At 41.2% G+C, this 16,582-nt stretch overlaps 3 protein-coding genes across 5 annotated transcripts; 2 read left to right on the top strand and 1 right to left on the bottom strand.

Moving 5' to 3' along the window:
• Positions 1–723: 723 nt before the first annotated feature.
• epor (erythropoietin receptor) lies at positions 724–5,944 on the top strand. The gene is made up of 8 exons (XM_069710109.1): positions 724–935; positions 1,182–1,317; positions 1,584–1,750; positions 2,211–2,362; positions 2,496–2,652; positions 2,773–2,860; positions 2,985–3,072; positions 3,192–5,944. The coding sequence occupies exons 1-8, from the start codon at positions 833–835 to the stop codon at positions 3,930–3,932; spliced, it is 1,632 nt and encodes a 543-aa protein (XP_069566210.1). The 5' UTR covers positions 724–832; the 3' UTR covers positions 3,933–5,944.
• Positions 5,945–6,145: 201 nt separating this feature from the next.
• On the bottom strand, positions 6,146–8,365 carry swsap1 (SWIM-type zinc finger 7 associated protein 1). The gene is made up of 2 exons (XM_069710110.1): positions 7,823–8,365; positions 6,146–6,809 (listed from the first exon to the last, which is right to left on the bottom strand). The coding sequence occupies exons 1-2, from the start codon at positions 8,087–8,089 to the stop codon at positions 6,243–6,245; spliced, it is 834 nt and encodes a 277-aa protein (XP_069566211.1). The 5' UTR covers positions 8,090–8,365; the 3' UTR covers positions 6,146–6,242.
• A 61-nt stretch (positions 8,366–8,426) lies between these two features.
• On the top strand, positions 8,427–14,638 carry znf653 (zinc finger protein 653). 3 transcript variants are annotated; one of them, XM_069710107.1, is made up of 10 exons: positions 8,427–8,731; positions 8,916–8,956; positions 10,071–10,388; positions 10,549–11,078; positions 11,178–11,355; positions 12,225–12,300; positions 12,425–12,542; positions 12,627–12,741; positions 13,497–13,596; positions 13,772–14,638. In XM_069710107.1, exons 1-10 carry the CDS (start codon positions 8,427–8,429, stop codon positions 13,947–13,949), a joined length of 1,959 nt encoding a protein of 652 aa, XP_069566208.1. In that variant the 3' UTR covers positions 13,950–14,638. The 3 variants fall into 3 exon arrangements, with proteins under 3 accessions (XP_069566208.1, XP_069566207.1, XP_069566209.1); XM_069710106.1 differs by lacking the exon at positions 13,772–14,638 and having other exon boundaries at positions 12,627–13,586; XM_069710108.1 differs by lacking the exons at positions 8,916–8,956; positions 13,772–14,638 and having other exon boundaries at positions 8,613–8,731; positions 12,627–13,586.
• Positions 14,639–16,582: the final 1,944 nt, after the last annotated feature.

Raw genomic sequence — 16,582 nt, 5'->3', positions numbered from 1 at the left:
ATCATGGGATTGAAATGCAGCTTTACATATATATATCAGTTCCCATTTCAATAGGATCAGACTGTCCTCTTCACTTTGTATGTGATGCAAAGAAAACCTGAATTGCATTGAAACTGATGGGGATGGGCTGCCTGACACCCCCCCAAAGCTACTTATCAGTGGTTGTCGGCAACTCTGATGATGCTGGTCAAACGAAGGTGCAGCAAGTAGATAAGAAACCGTTTAGGTTTGCTTCTTGCACAATGCAGAGTGAGTGAGCATTTGTTGTAGGGCACATGCAGGGATGAAATTGTCCAGAATAAGTCAGGGGCTGAGCTCCACCTACTAAAATCTATCTATCTATCTATCTATCTATCTATCTATCTATCTATCTATCTATCTATCTATCTATCTATCTATCTATCTATCTATCTATCTATCTATCTATCTATCTATCTATCTATCTGTCTATCTGTCTGTCTGTCTGTCTGTCTGTCTGTCTGTCTGTCTATCCATCCATCCATCCATCCATCGATCCATGCGTTTTGACGCAAGTCCATTTTGGCCTACTGTCGTCGTAAACATCAAGCACGTGATTCCCGCCCGTCACAACAGAGTTTTGAGTAAGTTTTTGCCCCACCTCTTCTTCACTGAAAGTAAACAGCTCTACTGTACACCTTATCGCTGAAAAGCAGGCGCTTAACCCCGTTGCGCTATCCTTGGTATCAAAACAAAAAACAAGCTTCCCCCTCAGCGAGCGCAGTGGCAGACGTGTTTGTAGCTGGTTATTCTCTAGTTATGCAGGTGGACAACAGAAGACCGACGTCTTTCTGTTCACAGAGAAGACAAAAGGATGACATGTGATCATCTGAGCCGACTGTTGGCACTTTACGTGATATCCTGCGCCGCGCTAACAGCTTCCATCGCCCAAGGCGCACGATATTTCGAAAAGAAAGGTAGGGTGAGAATTTTCCTGCCTATTGCTATTTGTGGTATTCTATTCAAATCAGTGGAAACACTAGGTAAATCTGGGGTAATTGTTCAAAAACATTTAAATAAGAGGCAAACACTTTAAAAATATATTTATTCCTATTTTTGGTGTTGCAATAATTGACAAAATCTTATATCTCAGAAATTATGATATGGTAGTCCACATGGTGCTCTCTCATGTTCCTGTTGCTGTCCTAATTTGACCTCTTCAGCATCCATGCTGCTGAAAGAGGAGCCAGAAAACCCCAAGTGCTTTGCTGAAGGCAGGAAGGACTTCACATGCTTCTGGGAGGAAGATGAGGAGCGGGCTGGCTCTGTGGATCAGTACTCCTTCACGTACACCTACCAGTGAGTCAAATTCATTATCAGACAAAGTATTTGAGGTTAAATACAGCAATTGTTGTTCCTTTTCCATCTTATAACCAGGCTATAAAGTTTATTGTAGCAGGGTCATTTATTTGCTTTAGGGATTCAAAACATGTTTTACAGGAGCTTAACATTTAAAGAACAAAATACATATCAATGTAAATATAATTTAAAAAAAATAGTACCATCCAGAACATCAACAACAACTTGTCGAACACAGTGTTTCTGTCTTTCTCTGTTCTGAGTAGAAATGAAAACAGCAGCAGGTGCCCACTTTCAGTGGTCCCTGCAGCAGGCGGGAAAAGGCTGTTCGTCTGTCATCTCAACCGAATTCAGATGTTTGTCCAAATGGACATCCAAGTTCATCGAGAGAAGACACTGATCCACAACCGCAGCCTTTTCATCGAATTCGTCTGTAAGTCACTAAACTTTGCTTGTATAACCCACATCTAAAGTTCTCCAAAGAAGCGTTACAGCATCTTTCAGCTCATTGTTTTGGTTTTATGCCACATTTATTGTTCCGGTTAAGTTTCACAGCTCGGTTGTTTTCGGTCAGAGTTGCCTGCTGTTTTCAATGAAATCCTCAAAACTGACTTCATTTAACATGCACAACAAGCAGCAGGAAGGCAGCTCTCAGGAGTCTGTGAAAAGTGTAATTGAGATAAAGGGAACTGGAATAGACAATTTTTCAAGTGATCATGAACACCACTCCAAATGAACGCACAGGTGCTGTGTTTGCTACATATGAAACAAGTTGCAAGAGAGTTTGGAGCAGTGTTTCAAGGTGTGAAAGACTTATTGTAATGAGCACTCTTCCCTTGACGTCCTTCCTAAATCCTCCCTAACAAGCACTCTCATGTCTGTTTGAACTGCAGTTCTTCTGGAGCCTCCTGCTAATGTGACGGTGAGCCAAATGAGTCAGCAAGGCCTGCTGAATGTCAGCTGGGTGCCACCTTCTCTGAAGTACATGGATGACAGCATGATGTATGAGGTCGCCTACGCTCCAGTGAACAGCCACATGGGGCAGGTATGGCGGTTATTTTTAGTGACCTCACCTACAATGTTAAAGGTTGAGTACAACTGTGAGCAGCAGGTTTGTCTCTTGAGTCAGTTGGTAGGGTGACACATGGATGGTTGATGAGTTAAGGCCAATTTTACAGGTCGAGGTGGTACGAGCCTGCTCAGAGTTGATCCTGAGTGGCCTCCAGTCTGGTACAAAGTACATGGTGCGAGTCCGTGTGAAGCTGGACGGAATCAGCTACAATGGCTACTGGAGCACCTGGAGTGACCCGGTGTTCATGGAAACTCTGCCTGCAGGTGCGTATTCATACACATATGAAGTTCAAAAGTCTGTCACATATCCCCTGCTGTACAGGAATCTATTTTACTGTACACTCAAAGATTTAATACACATTGATTGTTCTCTGCCTCCTCTAGAACTTGACCCACTCATTGTGTCCCTGACTCTCATCATTTCTTTCGTCGTCATTCTGCTGTGTCTTACAATGCTCCTGACCCACAACAGGTGAGTCAACTAGGAACACATAAAAAAAGATGTGTTTGTTGGTTGCCCCTGTAAGAATCTTAAGCACTAATAGATGAAAAAGACAAATTGGGAATTAATTGTTCAGCATCTGTTTCCTTTTCAGGTTTCTTATAAAGAAGATTTGGCCAACTATTCCAACTCCTGATGGCAAATTCCAAGGCCTTTTTACCGTTTATGGTGGAGACTTTAAGGTAAGACCAAGACTAAGATTTTGTGCGGCCTTACTCAGAAACGAGGCTGCTTTGAGCTAAATGCTAAAGTAGCCACACTAATATGCTTCAATGATCTTTTCTTGTTTTTTTTTATACAGGAGTGGTTGGGCCAGATCAATGGAGGCTTGTGGTTGACTCCAGCTTTCATCTACTCCGAAGAATGCCCCTCTCCTCTGGAGGTACTCTCTGAACTCAGCCTTTGCCCCACACAACTCTCTCCGCCTCTACCACCAAATGCCCTGAGAGCTTCGACCTCTGTCAGAAAGGAGGACAAGGATGTGAAGAACAATCAAGATGAGCGAGAGCCATTGGAGAGGGGCGATTCAGCAATGACAGATGGGTGGAGAGCCACACCGCATGACCACTGGCTGATCGACCGCTTACGGGAACTCCACAGGCACCCCATCCCCTGCTCCCAGTCTTCTCTGCTGGAGTCTCAAGACGCCTACGTCACCCTCGGCACCATCAACCACAGCGAAGATGAGCACCTGGATGACAACCTCGAGGAGGCGTTACCCCGCGAGGTGCTTTTTGCCTCCAGAAAGATGGTGTCATGTGAGTCTCACTCTGACCTGGGATCCATTCAGCAAAGCTCTGGGTCAGGTCGCCTTTCGTCCCAGTCCAGCTTTGAGTACCCAAACCATGCCTGGATGCCCAAAGGCCCTGGGTACACCTACATGGCGGTGGCAGACTCAGGAGTCTCTATGGATTACAGCCCCATGAGCAGAATCAATGACATCAGGAAAGCTGTTATCTACACCAACGAGTACAAGAATGACATCCCTGCTCAAAGAAGACCTTTCCTGCCGAGGCAGTACCCTGTCCACGGTGACGGCTGACAGGGAGCTAAACTGGACAGGCTGCACACAGACTTAAAGCATAAAGCAGGCTTGGTTATTGGATGTTCACCCAAGACTCCAGCCCCTCATCCACTGTTAAGAAAGGAACCAAGGACTAATACCAAAGCGTAAGCTAAAGGAGAAAAAGTCCACCGGATGCTCCTGGTCTGTACAGAACACTACCATTACACAGAAACGGCAGCTGAGATTTACACCGAATACTGATGTTCAAAGCAAAGGTCTGTTGAGGGAGTGAACAGTGTCTCAACATTGATGTCTTCATATTTGAGCTAAGTATCGTCTGATTTTAAACTTAAATGACAGAATGGCTATGAGGTTGAAATATACAGTAGACATCCCAAAATGAATCACTGTTATAAAAAATAGACAAATGCTCTTTCCATTTTTCTTGTCAACAAATTCCAAGAAAAGCCTGAAACCAACAAGATTTTGTCTTTTTACAAGTACCATGCGTGTACCCAAACCCGGGAACCTTGTTTCTGCCGTACACCTCTATTTTTGTCCAATAAAACTGAGCTAGAAGCACAGCTTTTTGCAATACTTTTGCATGCTTACATGCTCACACTGACAAGCTTGTGTTTTTCAGGTTATATTTACTCTGTTTACTAAGTTTAGCATGTGAGCATGCAAACATATGGCTATTACCAATAAAACTACTGCTGAGTCTAATGGGAATGCATTAGTATTAAAGGTATTCAGTCATACAGCCAAAGTACTGAACAAATTAAAATCTTGACCTCATGATGGCAGCAGATAACAAGTTTATATTCATTCTGAGGGGTCATGGATGTCTGTATGTCAATCCATCCAGTTGTTGTTGAGATTTTTTAGTCTAGACCAGTGATGGACACATTTTGAGTCAAACACACACACCAAGTGCACCAAATGTGTATTAATCCACAATTAAATCCTGTTTTTATAATGTAGAATTACTACAGGGTCCAGGGTCTTTCCTTTCTTCAGTGGAAACCAATGGGCTCAGGGTTGGATGCCACAAATAGGAAACTATTTATAGGTGGGCTCACAAATTGTTGGTTTTCATTCTTCTCATGAGATTTGTTGATGGTAACAATAAATATCAAATATCGCCAGCCTTGTCATTTAAATTAACCTCAAATGTTTCTTGACCCCTGCAGTTATTATGTCAGTCATTTCGAGATCTGAAATGCACTGTATTTGTATATAATTTGTATATAATCTTTTTTTTTAATTTGTTTTTTTTTTTAATGTTTTATCACAATCGTTTCAGAGAACAATCAAAACAGTAACTTGTTGCCGATTCCCAAACACAGGATCTTGAAATAATGAAATCAAATTCCTACTGTAGGCTGTGCAGGAATGTTTTAAGGCTATATTCGTTGTCAGGTAACTGTAGTTATTGGTAAGTTTCTCTCTTGTTATGTTTAAGAGGGTTTTTTTTTTTTTTTGTCACTACTGCCATTTTAAGAGCACAGCATGCATTTCATTTCCATTCAAAACATTGAAACTCATTACCGTTTTGAAATCAACCTGAGTAATTACCATACTCGTTTTTATGCTTGATTGTTTTTGTGGTTTAGGAAAAATATCTTGTAATTGAAAATGTAGGTACACTAAAAGTATATAAGTGCCTTTCTAAACATTGTTGAACATTTTTTTTATAGTACAGTGTGACAACATAGAAACAAAGTTTTAAAGCTACTGGCTGTCTTACAAAACTATACATTTGATCCTGTTATGAAAAATATATTTTACAATAAAGTGTTATCTCCATGCTAGGATGAACATTCTAAAGTGTTCTTCCACATACTTCCACAAACAGAATTTATTATCATTTTTTTTCATGCATTTCATTTACAGAAATATTCCAACAAATATTTCTCAATAATGACTTTGTTTTCAAAATAATTATTTTCTATGTCTTTTCTTGATTTGTATTTGAAATACTTTAACTGTGATATCAGCCACCTAAGTCCAATGTTTCATGATGATTAAAGGAAGAAAAACATAAATATTATACAATTTTAATTTTAAGTCTATTTGACAGACAACAGTACATTTTTACAGTGTAAAATTATATTCATATGTTTGACAAACCTTTATGTCATAAATAATTCACTCATTAAATCTTGTTCTTTATGAACTGTTTTAGTCCTGTTAACTGATATCTATAAAGGTGAACAGCAGATTAAAGTCTTCTACATTATCAATAAGGCAACAAGGATTGGTGATAGGTTGTTTTTATCACATGACATTGTAGCAGAGGAGATTCATGTCTGTTTCTATTAATCCACCACTGCTAGAGTCTTTTCAAACCATCTTAAACTCCATTAAACCATCAGGGAAAATGAAGAGCTGCCACTCTTGGGCTACGCCTGGCCTGTCCTCACAGTCTTTGGTAAAAGCCTCTGTGATTCCTCTTCCAGAAAGATAAATGTGCCACACCTCCTGTGCTGCCGCTGCCACAGCTTCATAGCCTCTGTCTTCATCCAGAGTACAGCGTACCTGGAAGTAGCGATCGAGGACATCAAGGATGCGATCCGTGGCAGAGGGATCCCCGGCGGCTTGTCTCGTGTCAACTTCTGACAAGAAAGAGGCAACGATGCGGCAGGGGGCCGAGCCTGACGCCCGCTGCTCCAAGACTTGTGTGAGAAAGGCAGCAGTATCACACAGCAGTGCAGACAGCTGTGCAGCACAAGACTGCTCACTTTGGTGAGATCCACTGTGGCTGCCGCCTCCACGACCAAGCAGGAAGCCCTCCAGTCGGTCAACTATGATGAGTGAGGGAGGTGTGGGGGATGTGTTGGAGGACTCATGAAGGCTGGCCACCTGCTGGAGCAGCTCCGCCGCTGTCCTGGGGTAGCAAAACTTGATCTTCTAAAAAATACAAAGTAAAAACCAAGCAGAATTTCGGGACAACAACCAAATTAGCTGTTCGTCACTGTATTGGAACACAGTGAAGGAACCTTTGTTGTCTACAAGGGCTGCAACTCTATTTTATTTTTCATTACTAAGTAATTGTTCAGGATGAAATGTCATAAAGCAGTGAAATGATCAATTTTGGGGGGGCACAAGCTGAGACAAAGACAAAGGAAAGCAGAAGCTGGAACCAGCTGTAATTGATCATTACAGTCGATGTTCGGTCAATTTTCTAATTGATTTATCGGACAAATGTTTGATTGTTATTTGATTGTATCACAATTTAGACCCGATACACAACACTCAGAAAGGCTTTTCAAACTACTTGAAAATAGCTGCTATTGAACTGTTTTCTGTTCAATCTGACGATAAAAGCTCTGATTCACTGTTTCCTGATTAGTTCATTATTTGATTCGTCAGTTGCCAGACAAATGATCCAAGTAATTAATCGACAAAATAAATTATTATCATGCAAAACTTCAAAAAAATGTGTTCTTAAATTGTGAGGACTTTCTGCTTTTCTGTTTTATATTTATAATTTAATATGCATTAAAATGGCAGTTTAAATGTGAATTGTCATTAAGACATGGGAATAAACCATTAATTCTGCAGTCATATTTGAATAAAGTAATACATAACAAGCATTTGTTTCTCACATTCAAATATGCCATCAGACTTTACATAAATATATATTCATTTATTAAGTCGTTGATAAGGGCTTTTGACCATAATCCATCCTGTCAGTAAATGTGCATGAATAGTTAATAAACCACACTAATGGTAGACCAGATAACCTGCAGCAAAAGCAACTACTGGAAGGAAATATCTTTCACCCTAGAAATTATTCAATGTATAACGGATCAGTAGATTATTGATTGGGAATAATAATTTACATTTGTCACAACTTTAATGGGTTACTTATTCGAAACAAATATCTATCAAGGCCGTTTTCAGCGTAAAGTGAGCTTTACCTTTAGACTTTCTGGACTCAGGCTGGGGACGCATCGCTGGAGAGACACTGGAAGGCTCTGAATTGGTGTTTGGGTGAAGAACATCACCTTCATGCCCCTCTCTGAGGCGGCTGTGACGGCCGCCAACAGCAGCACGGAGCGGCTGACGCTTCGGTCTCCGACCACCAGTGTGCTGCACGCGGGTGATGGACGAGCTACGGCGACGTCCTTCTTTACGCCCTTGTGTGACATAAAAGTCCGAAATACAAGGGATAAAATGTCTGCCATGTCACGCACTTTTCATTAACTGCGGCGGTTGGAAATTATGTTCTCAAGTTTGCCGCGTCTGTTTACATGTTGCACGCTGGTGCTCGTCCCGCTGCAGTCCGGGGGAAAAACATTTTACTTGATGTACCGTTCCGCATCGAGTCTCGGCCTACACACTGGGACTTTCTGTCGCTATTTTGACCTGTTTGCATGCAATGCACGGCAAAGTTATATGCTCCTTCCACGACCTTTACAAACCTGTGGTGTGGTAAGGACGAGCAAAACATGCGTCTCTATCAGTGCTTCCTGTGAAGCCCGGGACAACTTCCGGAATGTCGGCTAATCTGCATCAGCTGTTATGGCCAAGATGGCGCATCGCCTGGCTGAGTTGGAGGATTCCTTGGACGATAACCAAGCCGGGGACCAAGGAAAGGGTGCTTTGAGACGCTGCAGAGGACGACCCCGGCTCACAGACTCCGACCGAGCACAGAGGCGTCTTGAATCCCGAAAGAAGTACGACGTTAGGAGGGTATACCTTGGAGAGTCGCACAAGCTGTGGAGTGAGCTCCGCCGGCGGACCAGTCTGAGTGATGCGGGTCTGGCGGAGTACCTGATCCTGCTCAACTCCACCTATGGAGAGAAATACCAGCAGAAATACTGCGGGTAAGAAGGACACTTTACTTCTTTACGATAACACTGTTTAAGGCGAAACGTAGAGAGGACTGCTCAAACAAAGCTGGTGTAATATTACACTACTGTTTGCATGTTAGACAGTTTTATTCTTTAAGCAGTAGGTGTTTATTGTCGTTAACCAGACCTGTCAAAACGGTGTGTTTCTGTATTACAGGGAGAAGACTGCACCAGAAGTCTCAGTAAAACAGAAAAGAGGTGTGTGGTGCCGTTAGTAGATAGAAATATTTCCCAAGTCAGTCACGTAAGACTGCTGGTTTTATTAAGATCAATTTTAAGTAGTCCACTTATTCAGTTTAGGAGAGCTGCTATTTGCTTACAAGATTAAAAAATATTTAAAAAAAATAAAAAGATGGATACAAGAAGCCAGCTCATTTCACACCAAAATGTCAGATTTGATTGACAATTAAAATCCAAAGTGTGTGTACAGCTCTCAAAGACACAGAAAGAGCAGACAAACAGGAAGGAAAAAAAACATCTACAGGAACAAGAAACTGAACTTAACTTAAAGTAAATCCAAACTAAGATACTGAACTAAAATGTGAATTTTTGCAAATCAGTATTGTGAGATAGTAGTCAAAATGTTGAATGGTCGTCTCATTAGAGCTACAATGACAGCCAATTGATTGATTAGCTGATTAACTGAATATGAATCAGCAACCATCTTCATGATGGATTTTCAGTTCTTTACTTCTTTCTTTTTTTTAAGTGCAAATGACAAAGATGATCAAGATCCAACAGAAAAAGTTTTGCTGCCTTAATTTGTACAAAGGTAAAACAAAAGGTTTTTGACAACATCACTTTGGACTTCAGGGAATTGTGATGGAAAATTTCCAACACTTTTTGATATTCAATAGACCAAATAATTATTTGACCCAATTTTATTTCAATTATTTAATAATAAAAGTAACAGGTAATTGCGTAACTAATAGCTGTAGCTCAGTATCTTCTGATGTTGACTTGTCATCTCATAGTATCTCATAATGTTGACTTTACGTTATTTACATCATGTTATGTAATAAAACGTACAACTGAATTTTTAGTCCTAAAATTCTTATCAATTATGTTACTTTTCTTGGCAGAAATGGGCTTCCATAAAAACCCGTATTGCATACATTGAGTGTTACTTGCATTAAAAGTTGTAGTTCTCGCCTCTTGAATGTTTATCTGCGAACAAAACTGACAAGTGACTCAAACTTGATGGTGTTGGAAAACGCTTTCGAAATAATGATTCAATTTGCTTGTAGATTCAAAACACATCCTTCTAAAACCCACTTCTTCTTTCACCAGTCGAAATTTTGTCGTCCTCCAGGCAGGAAGCAGCGCGTGTCCAGCCTCCAGAGTGTGGTGTGTTGGTACCAGGAGCACTCGCGCTCCTGCCCCCACGAGCCCCAGCTCAGAGCTCTGGAGCCCCAGCCCAACTGCTCCACCGCTGCCATCTGGCAATGTGACTCTAACCACTCGTTTGTACAATACCTTTGCTCACCACTGAGGGAGGCAAGTGACTCTGAGCATGAGGAGGCAGTGAACAACGAGGCCGATGGAGAGGCTGCAGCAAAAACAGACATGCCAGTGGCTAAAGGCATCGTTAGCAGGAGGAGGAGAAAGGAGGCTCACAAACAGTTCAAAGGTGCAGAATCATATCTTTGGAGCTTTATCCTTGAATGAATTTGGGGTTTTTAGTTGTGTTGGTGTTATCATTAGTAGTTCAGTTTTAATCAATAACTGGCAAATCCTAAATTCCTTAATCATCATCTTGTTTTTGTTTTTTATTTCTACTCCATTTGTAGATGTGGGAGAAAATGAGGATGTTTCTGAGATACAAGAAGTGACTGAGTGTCCACCAGAAGAAGCAGCAGCTCTGAACCACCAGTCCAGTGTAGAGGCCTCTTCCAAGGAGGCTGCGCTGACAGGACAGCCTGACTGGGAGATGGAGATGGTGCGACAGCAAGGCTCCCTGACAGCAGCATTTCATTCCATCACCGCAGAAGAAGAGCAGCAGGCTGAGGATGTGAGGCGAGACAAAGATGCAGGAGAAGGAGAGGGCCTGAAAGACGATGAAATCCGAACTGTTCGGCATGATTACGAGTGTGTTACCGTGACGGCATCCTTAGCCGATGAACTGGAGAAGGTGGGTGAGGACTCTGTGCTGTCACAGAGCTCGAGTAGCTCAGCCTCTCTGAGCGCTCAGCCGGAGCTGTCCGTCCCGCCGCCCATGCAGGTACAAGAGCAGAGCGAACTGTTTGACCCTCAGACTCTTCAGACGGTGGTGAGCGGCTGTGAGATTCCTGACCAGAGGACGGCTTTGGAGGGCTCACAGGTAGGTGAATGAGGATCTCCCAGAGATGAAACGGCAGACATCCAGAAGTGTATTATTGTTACAATTGTTTTTTTTCATCTTTCTTCCCATCGTCCCCAGTTAATTATCATCACTGGCCCCAGTTACGAGGCCCTGGCATCGGAGGGAATCCAGCTCAACATGGGCAGCGGAAACGTGGAGGAAGTCACCTGCACTGTCATCGGGGGTGTCACCTACAACCAGGTGTGCGCTTCTGACTCAAAGATCCGAACAGCAGAGGATGAGGACTCCATGACAGGTGCGCTGCATTTGGAACTGGAACTTAATGAACTTCTGAAATGTTCTGTGATTATTTTCAGGCCACAAATCTACATTAAAAACTTCTTCACACTCTTGGCACTGATTCACGTTGTTGTTGTCCGCTCTGTACTCAACTCCTGATACTGAAAAGAGTCTGCAGGCTGACTCCAGAAGTCATATCATTAATAATAACTACTGGCTGCCACTCTTGTTGTGATCCCAGAGGGCTCATGTAGGCATAACACTGCAGAACACTGGAGTACACATGGACTTCATGGAAATGTATGTTTCATCCAAATATCCTTTCATTAGATCTGATGTTTTACATCCTGACATCGCAATGAAAGTAGGGATCCACAGACTTAACACAGTTAAGGCATTTGCCATTAATCCAGATGTTTGGCCCTGGAATCGTAGCTGCTGCTGCTTTTGGTTGAAAACTGCAAAAATGTAACATGGTGACATCCTCAAGTTGGCTTTTATACAAATACTATACAACTAAAACTTAGAGAAAGCCTTCAAAGAAAAAAAAAAAAAGCATAGTTCCTGTTATAGTTTCTAAACGTAGTGAAAAAAAATCTATTTAAAATGACACTTCATAGCTTAGTTTGACTTGCACTCTTGTAATGACATCACTGTGTTGCACCCTTTTTTTCTGCCATTTCTCCTTTCTTTTGTATTTCTGTTTACAAAGATTTGAACTTTGGATGGAAACTTAAATAATTGAATTCTGTTCCCCCTTCGGCCGAGCGCTCCTGCAGACTAATATGATAGAAGTCCTTGCGTACCCAGCCCTCAACTCAGGAATTTGAAAGTTTTGCCTCCGTGAATCATTTCATAATCATGTTTGGCACTTTTCGTCTGCAGGTTTGAGTGACAAACAGCTGCTGCAGCCAACTTTGGAGATGAGTAGCGACAGAGAGCTGCAGAGGAGTCTGAGCAGGTTTGTGGCCCACATACTCTACATGGGGAATTCTACTGCAAATCCCCACCAATTGTAAGAGATTGTATTCCAGCTCTCTCTTCTTGTTATTGTGAATGAAATCCACAGTGTCTGTTTTTTGCAGTGTCAGGTCAAAGAGAAGCAGGCGAGGCCCCGTCATTGAGGCTGACGGGATGCTCAAGATGTTCCACTGTCCGTACGAGGGCTGCAGTCAAGTTTATGTAGCAATTAGCAGCTTTCAGGTAAACTAAAATGGTCATTCATACTTATTATTGCAGCTTCTGTTTCCCTGCAGAGGAAAATAACTATCTGTTTGTTCTGTTCAGAATCATGTGAACCTAGTTCACAGGAAAGGAAGGACCAAGGTTTGTCCACATCCTGGCTGCGGGAAAAAATTCTACCTGTCAAACCATCTGCATCGGCACATGATCATCCATTCAGGTGGGCTCACAAAGACAAGCATGTCATGTCAGCATGTTTTCATTGGTATGGGCTGCATACTGAACTTACTTTTATGGTGCCTCCTGCTTCGATGCTATCTGGTCTTAAAATTGCCTTGTAATTCAGTATTAGATTTGGATACCCAGGCTACATCACCACTCCAAGTTTTCATTTTACATCGCATACATTTTACTACATTTACGCAGGAGAAAGTCTCATCAGAATCAGTGAGCTACAGCGTTACCCGTACAAAGGCTTCACAGCTCTACTTGGGTGGCCTGCCCACGTTGATCAAATCACTGGTTTTTAACTTTGATAAATTAAGCTTTTTTTTTTCAATCTTTTTAAACAAATTTCTGGCCGTATAAATGTCTTGAGTTGCATAAGCTGCAGTAACTGGAGGCTTTTCTGTGCACAGTGGGCTACCTAGCATCTACCCATAGAAACCATCTGAGCCATTCATGGTACATCAGTAAATTGTGGTATGAACTAATAGTCTGTATCAGAGGCATTTAGGGGACATCTGTAAATTGTAACCTGAGTTACACTGTCGCTCTCTAAACTGATGATTTGTTCCAGACTGTGTAATGTCATTTTATTTTTGTTAAAATGGATTTTTACAAAACTGCCATCAAAAAAAGTATCATTCAGGAACCAGTATGAAACTCAAGGTATCGGTACCAGTATGGAACATTTTTGAATGTCATCCAGCCCTGTTCAGAGACCTTTACATGTAAATGTGAGTGTTTCTACAGGAGTCAGAGATTTCATCTGTGAGACGTGTGGAAAGTCATTTAAACGCAAGAATCACCTGGAAGTTCACAGGCGGACCCACACAGGAGAAACACCGCTCCAGTGAGTTACATATGCTAAACAGATCTTACACACATTAAAGCTGAGTGCCTTATTGAAGTTGAAATCTTTGATGCTTTAGTAGGAGCTGGATTTATTGGCCCACAGTATCTACATTCATGATCATCGCTCCTCTTTTCCTTCCTGTTTCTTCCATTTTCTCACCAACGTCTGTCAGATGTGAAATCTGTGGCTACCAGTGTCGCCAGCGGGCATCACTGAACTGGCACATGAAGAAACACACTTCAGAGGCCCACTACAACTTCACCTGTGAGTTCTGCGACAAGAGGTTCGAGAAGCTGGACAGTGTCAAATTCCACAAGCTAAAGAGCCACCCAGACAAGCAGGCAACCTGAGGTGTACTCGGTTAACACTAACACTGCGAATCGGAGCAAAGCCAGAACAGTTTGGCCCTCAGAAACCAAAGGAAGACTTCAGGCGAAGAGAAAGACTTTCCTTTGCCGTGTTGCCTGTCGTGTCCAGGATGACGTGAACATCCCCTGTGTTCATACAGGCTGTGGATGAAGGTGGGAGTGGGTCAGTCGAACAGCTGTGCAGGACACAAGCTGTTTCAGAAGAGAGGTCGACCATGGGTTTTGAACATACTGTATTTGGTGCAGTGAAGAAAAGAACAAAATGAATTTTTTTACCATTTGCTAAACCTAAGGAATCTCTGAGCAATTGTTCATTCAGCTCCAAAACCAAATATACAAAAGCTTACTGCTGTAATAATCATTGCTCTCAAGGCATCACTTTTCACACAATATTATTATTGTCAGTTAAATAAATGTTCTCATTCATTAGCAGTGTAAAGACTGTATAATATTTCCCTATTATGTGGGATCCAGTCTTGGATGTTACTGTATCAGAGTTTAGGCTCAATTTGGAAGCTCGGTCCTGCTTTTTATTTGATCTGGAAACGTTCACATTCCAGAGATGGTGTCATGGTCCGCAAACACACTGGTGAGTTCTTAATTTATAAACCTTTTTGCTTGTAAGGTTAGAAGCAAAACATATTTTTTTAAATAAACATAAATCTAACCTCTGTCTTGCCTGTCTGAATCTATAAGCTAAGTAGCTAACATTAGGCAGTTAGGCTTGAAGAAACTGAAGTCTAATCGTATCATAATTAATATAAGAGAACAAACTAGCTCTGCACTGCAGTATGAAAACAACTTTCTTTATTTCCATGTCTTCTGTGCGGATCATAAACTGGTGGTGCTGATTTTTTAGGGAGCAAATGTTGCTTTCTTTCTTTTTGGGCAGTGTAGAGTTTCAGCTTTAATTCAAAGAATATTATGTATTACATTAACTTTTAATAGACATTTTTATATCTTCCCTCTATTTTCACAGGCTCAAAAATAATTGGACAATTGGTTGATATTGACCAGGTGTGCCTGTTACTTTGTTATTTCATGATAAATGAACAAGTTAAAGATCTGGAGATGACTCCATGAGATTTTGAGAATTTGCATTTGGTTTGCATTTTGTTGCTCTCAATATGCGGTCCAAAGAGGCATCAGTGCAAGTGATGGAGGCCATTATTAGGCTGAAAAAGAAAAAAAAATGTAACTTTGCAACACCAAAAGACCTGAAAGAACATAAAATACTAATGAGAGAATTATTGCAGAATTCTTTCCTTGCTGAAAAAAAACCCTGTTGACATAATTGTCAAGTCAAGCTCACTCTAGAGGAGGTAGGTGTGTCTTTGTCAACCAAGAGACAGCTTCAATAATGTAAATACAGAGTTTAAGTCAAGAAGCAAACCACTGGTAATACTCAAAAACAGAAAGGCCTGATTAGACCTAACTATTTATTGTCATGTTAGTATGTCCAGTTACTTCTGAGCCTGTGAAAATGGAGGAACTGTTTGAGAAATGTCTGCAATTCCTAAACTGTAAATACAATATTTTTGGTAAATCCCTTGAGTTAAATGTGCAAGTCTGCACTTTAAGCACATCTTGATTGCTTCATGTCAAATCCACTGCTGCAGTGTAAAGAGGAAAAATGACTAAAATGGTGTCACTGCATGGTGTAGTCATCAAGTTTATTTGACCCTTTTACAGGGTTCTCATTTCAAAATGAGTCATTTTGAAACAATGAAAAGGTAACTGGAGACAAAGATTTATAATGACTGTGAGGCATCTGACTGATAGACAGAGAAAGACAGACAGACACGATTGGCTGGACGAATGCCACAACTTCCTGTATTTGTTTTAAATTAAAAGCTCTCTGGAATTTCATTCACAGCTCGGCTTGGTACTAGGTTTAGACCTCGTCTTGTTTTTACTTGTCTGAAATCAACTTCCTATTGCAACTATGAATTTTGAGTGATAAATCTGTCGCCATCACACTGTCAAGGGCACATTTAAAGGCATAGCAACAGTAACTAATGGGGCAGGATATGGCTTGGCGAAAGGTCTGTAAAAAGAGTGATAGAAGATATTTTCAATGGAACAGTTTTGTTGACCTTGGAAAGTGTTTTACAGTGACATAAATCATACATCTTTTGTGTTACATGGGTTAAACTGTAAAACCCTGGTAAGGTCCTTTTTAAAGAGTACGTGTGGTTTAAATGTGATTGTTCCGTCTTTTAATACACCACCAGGTAATATTTCTGATTACATACCAACTGTTAAGATACTACTGCAAATGTGTGTTAAACATATTCCGAATTAGGGCTGTGGAATTGACAAAATGAAGTTTGACTGGTGGTTGTTAAATTTACACTGCTCGTACTGTTAAAAATGTAGGTTCCTCTTTCAGTCATTCAAAGTAAGCATCTGTTGTTTTGACTTGGAGAGCACTATAAATCTTACATTTTCCTATTATCTCTTTCCATCATCTCAGCATCCTGACTCACAGGCATCAATGACAGCGCATGTGAGTTGAATGCAAAAGTTTCTCAGGAAAATTAACCTCAGTCCTCATTTCCTCTTCTCTTGTTGTGTCTGTGTTTCAGCGGTAAGCAAATGCACTTTTTATTCTC

This window comes from Brachyistius frenatus, unplaced genomic scaffold, assembly GCF_029030835.1.
Source record: "Brachyistius frenatus isolate BFR_SWC_R1_liver_20210118 unplaced genomic scaffold, ASM2903083v1 Contig_90, whole genome shotgun sequence".
Lineage (NCBI taxonomy): Eukaryota > Metazoa > Chordata > Actinopteri > Embiotocidae > Brachyistius > Brachyistius frenatus.
Note: the sequence above shows the minus strand (reverse complement) of the source record. Positions and strands in the feature narration are given on the sequence as shown.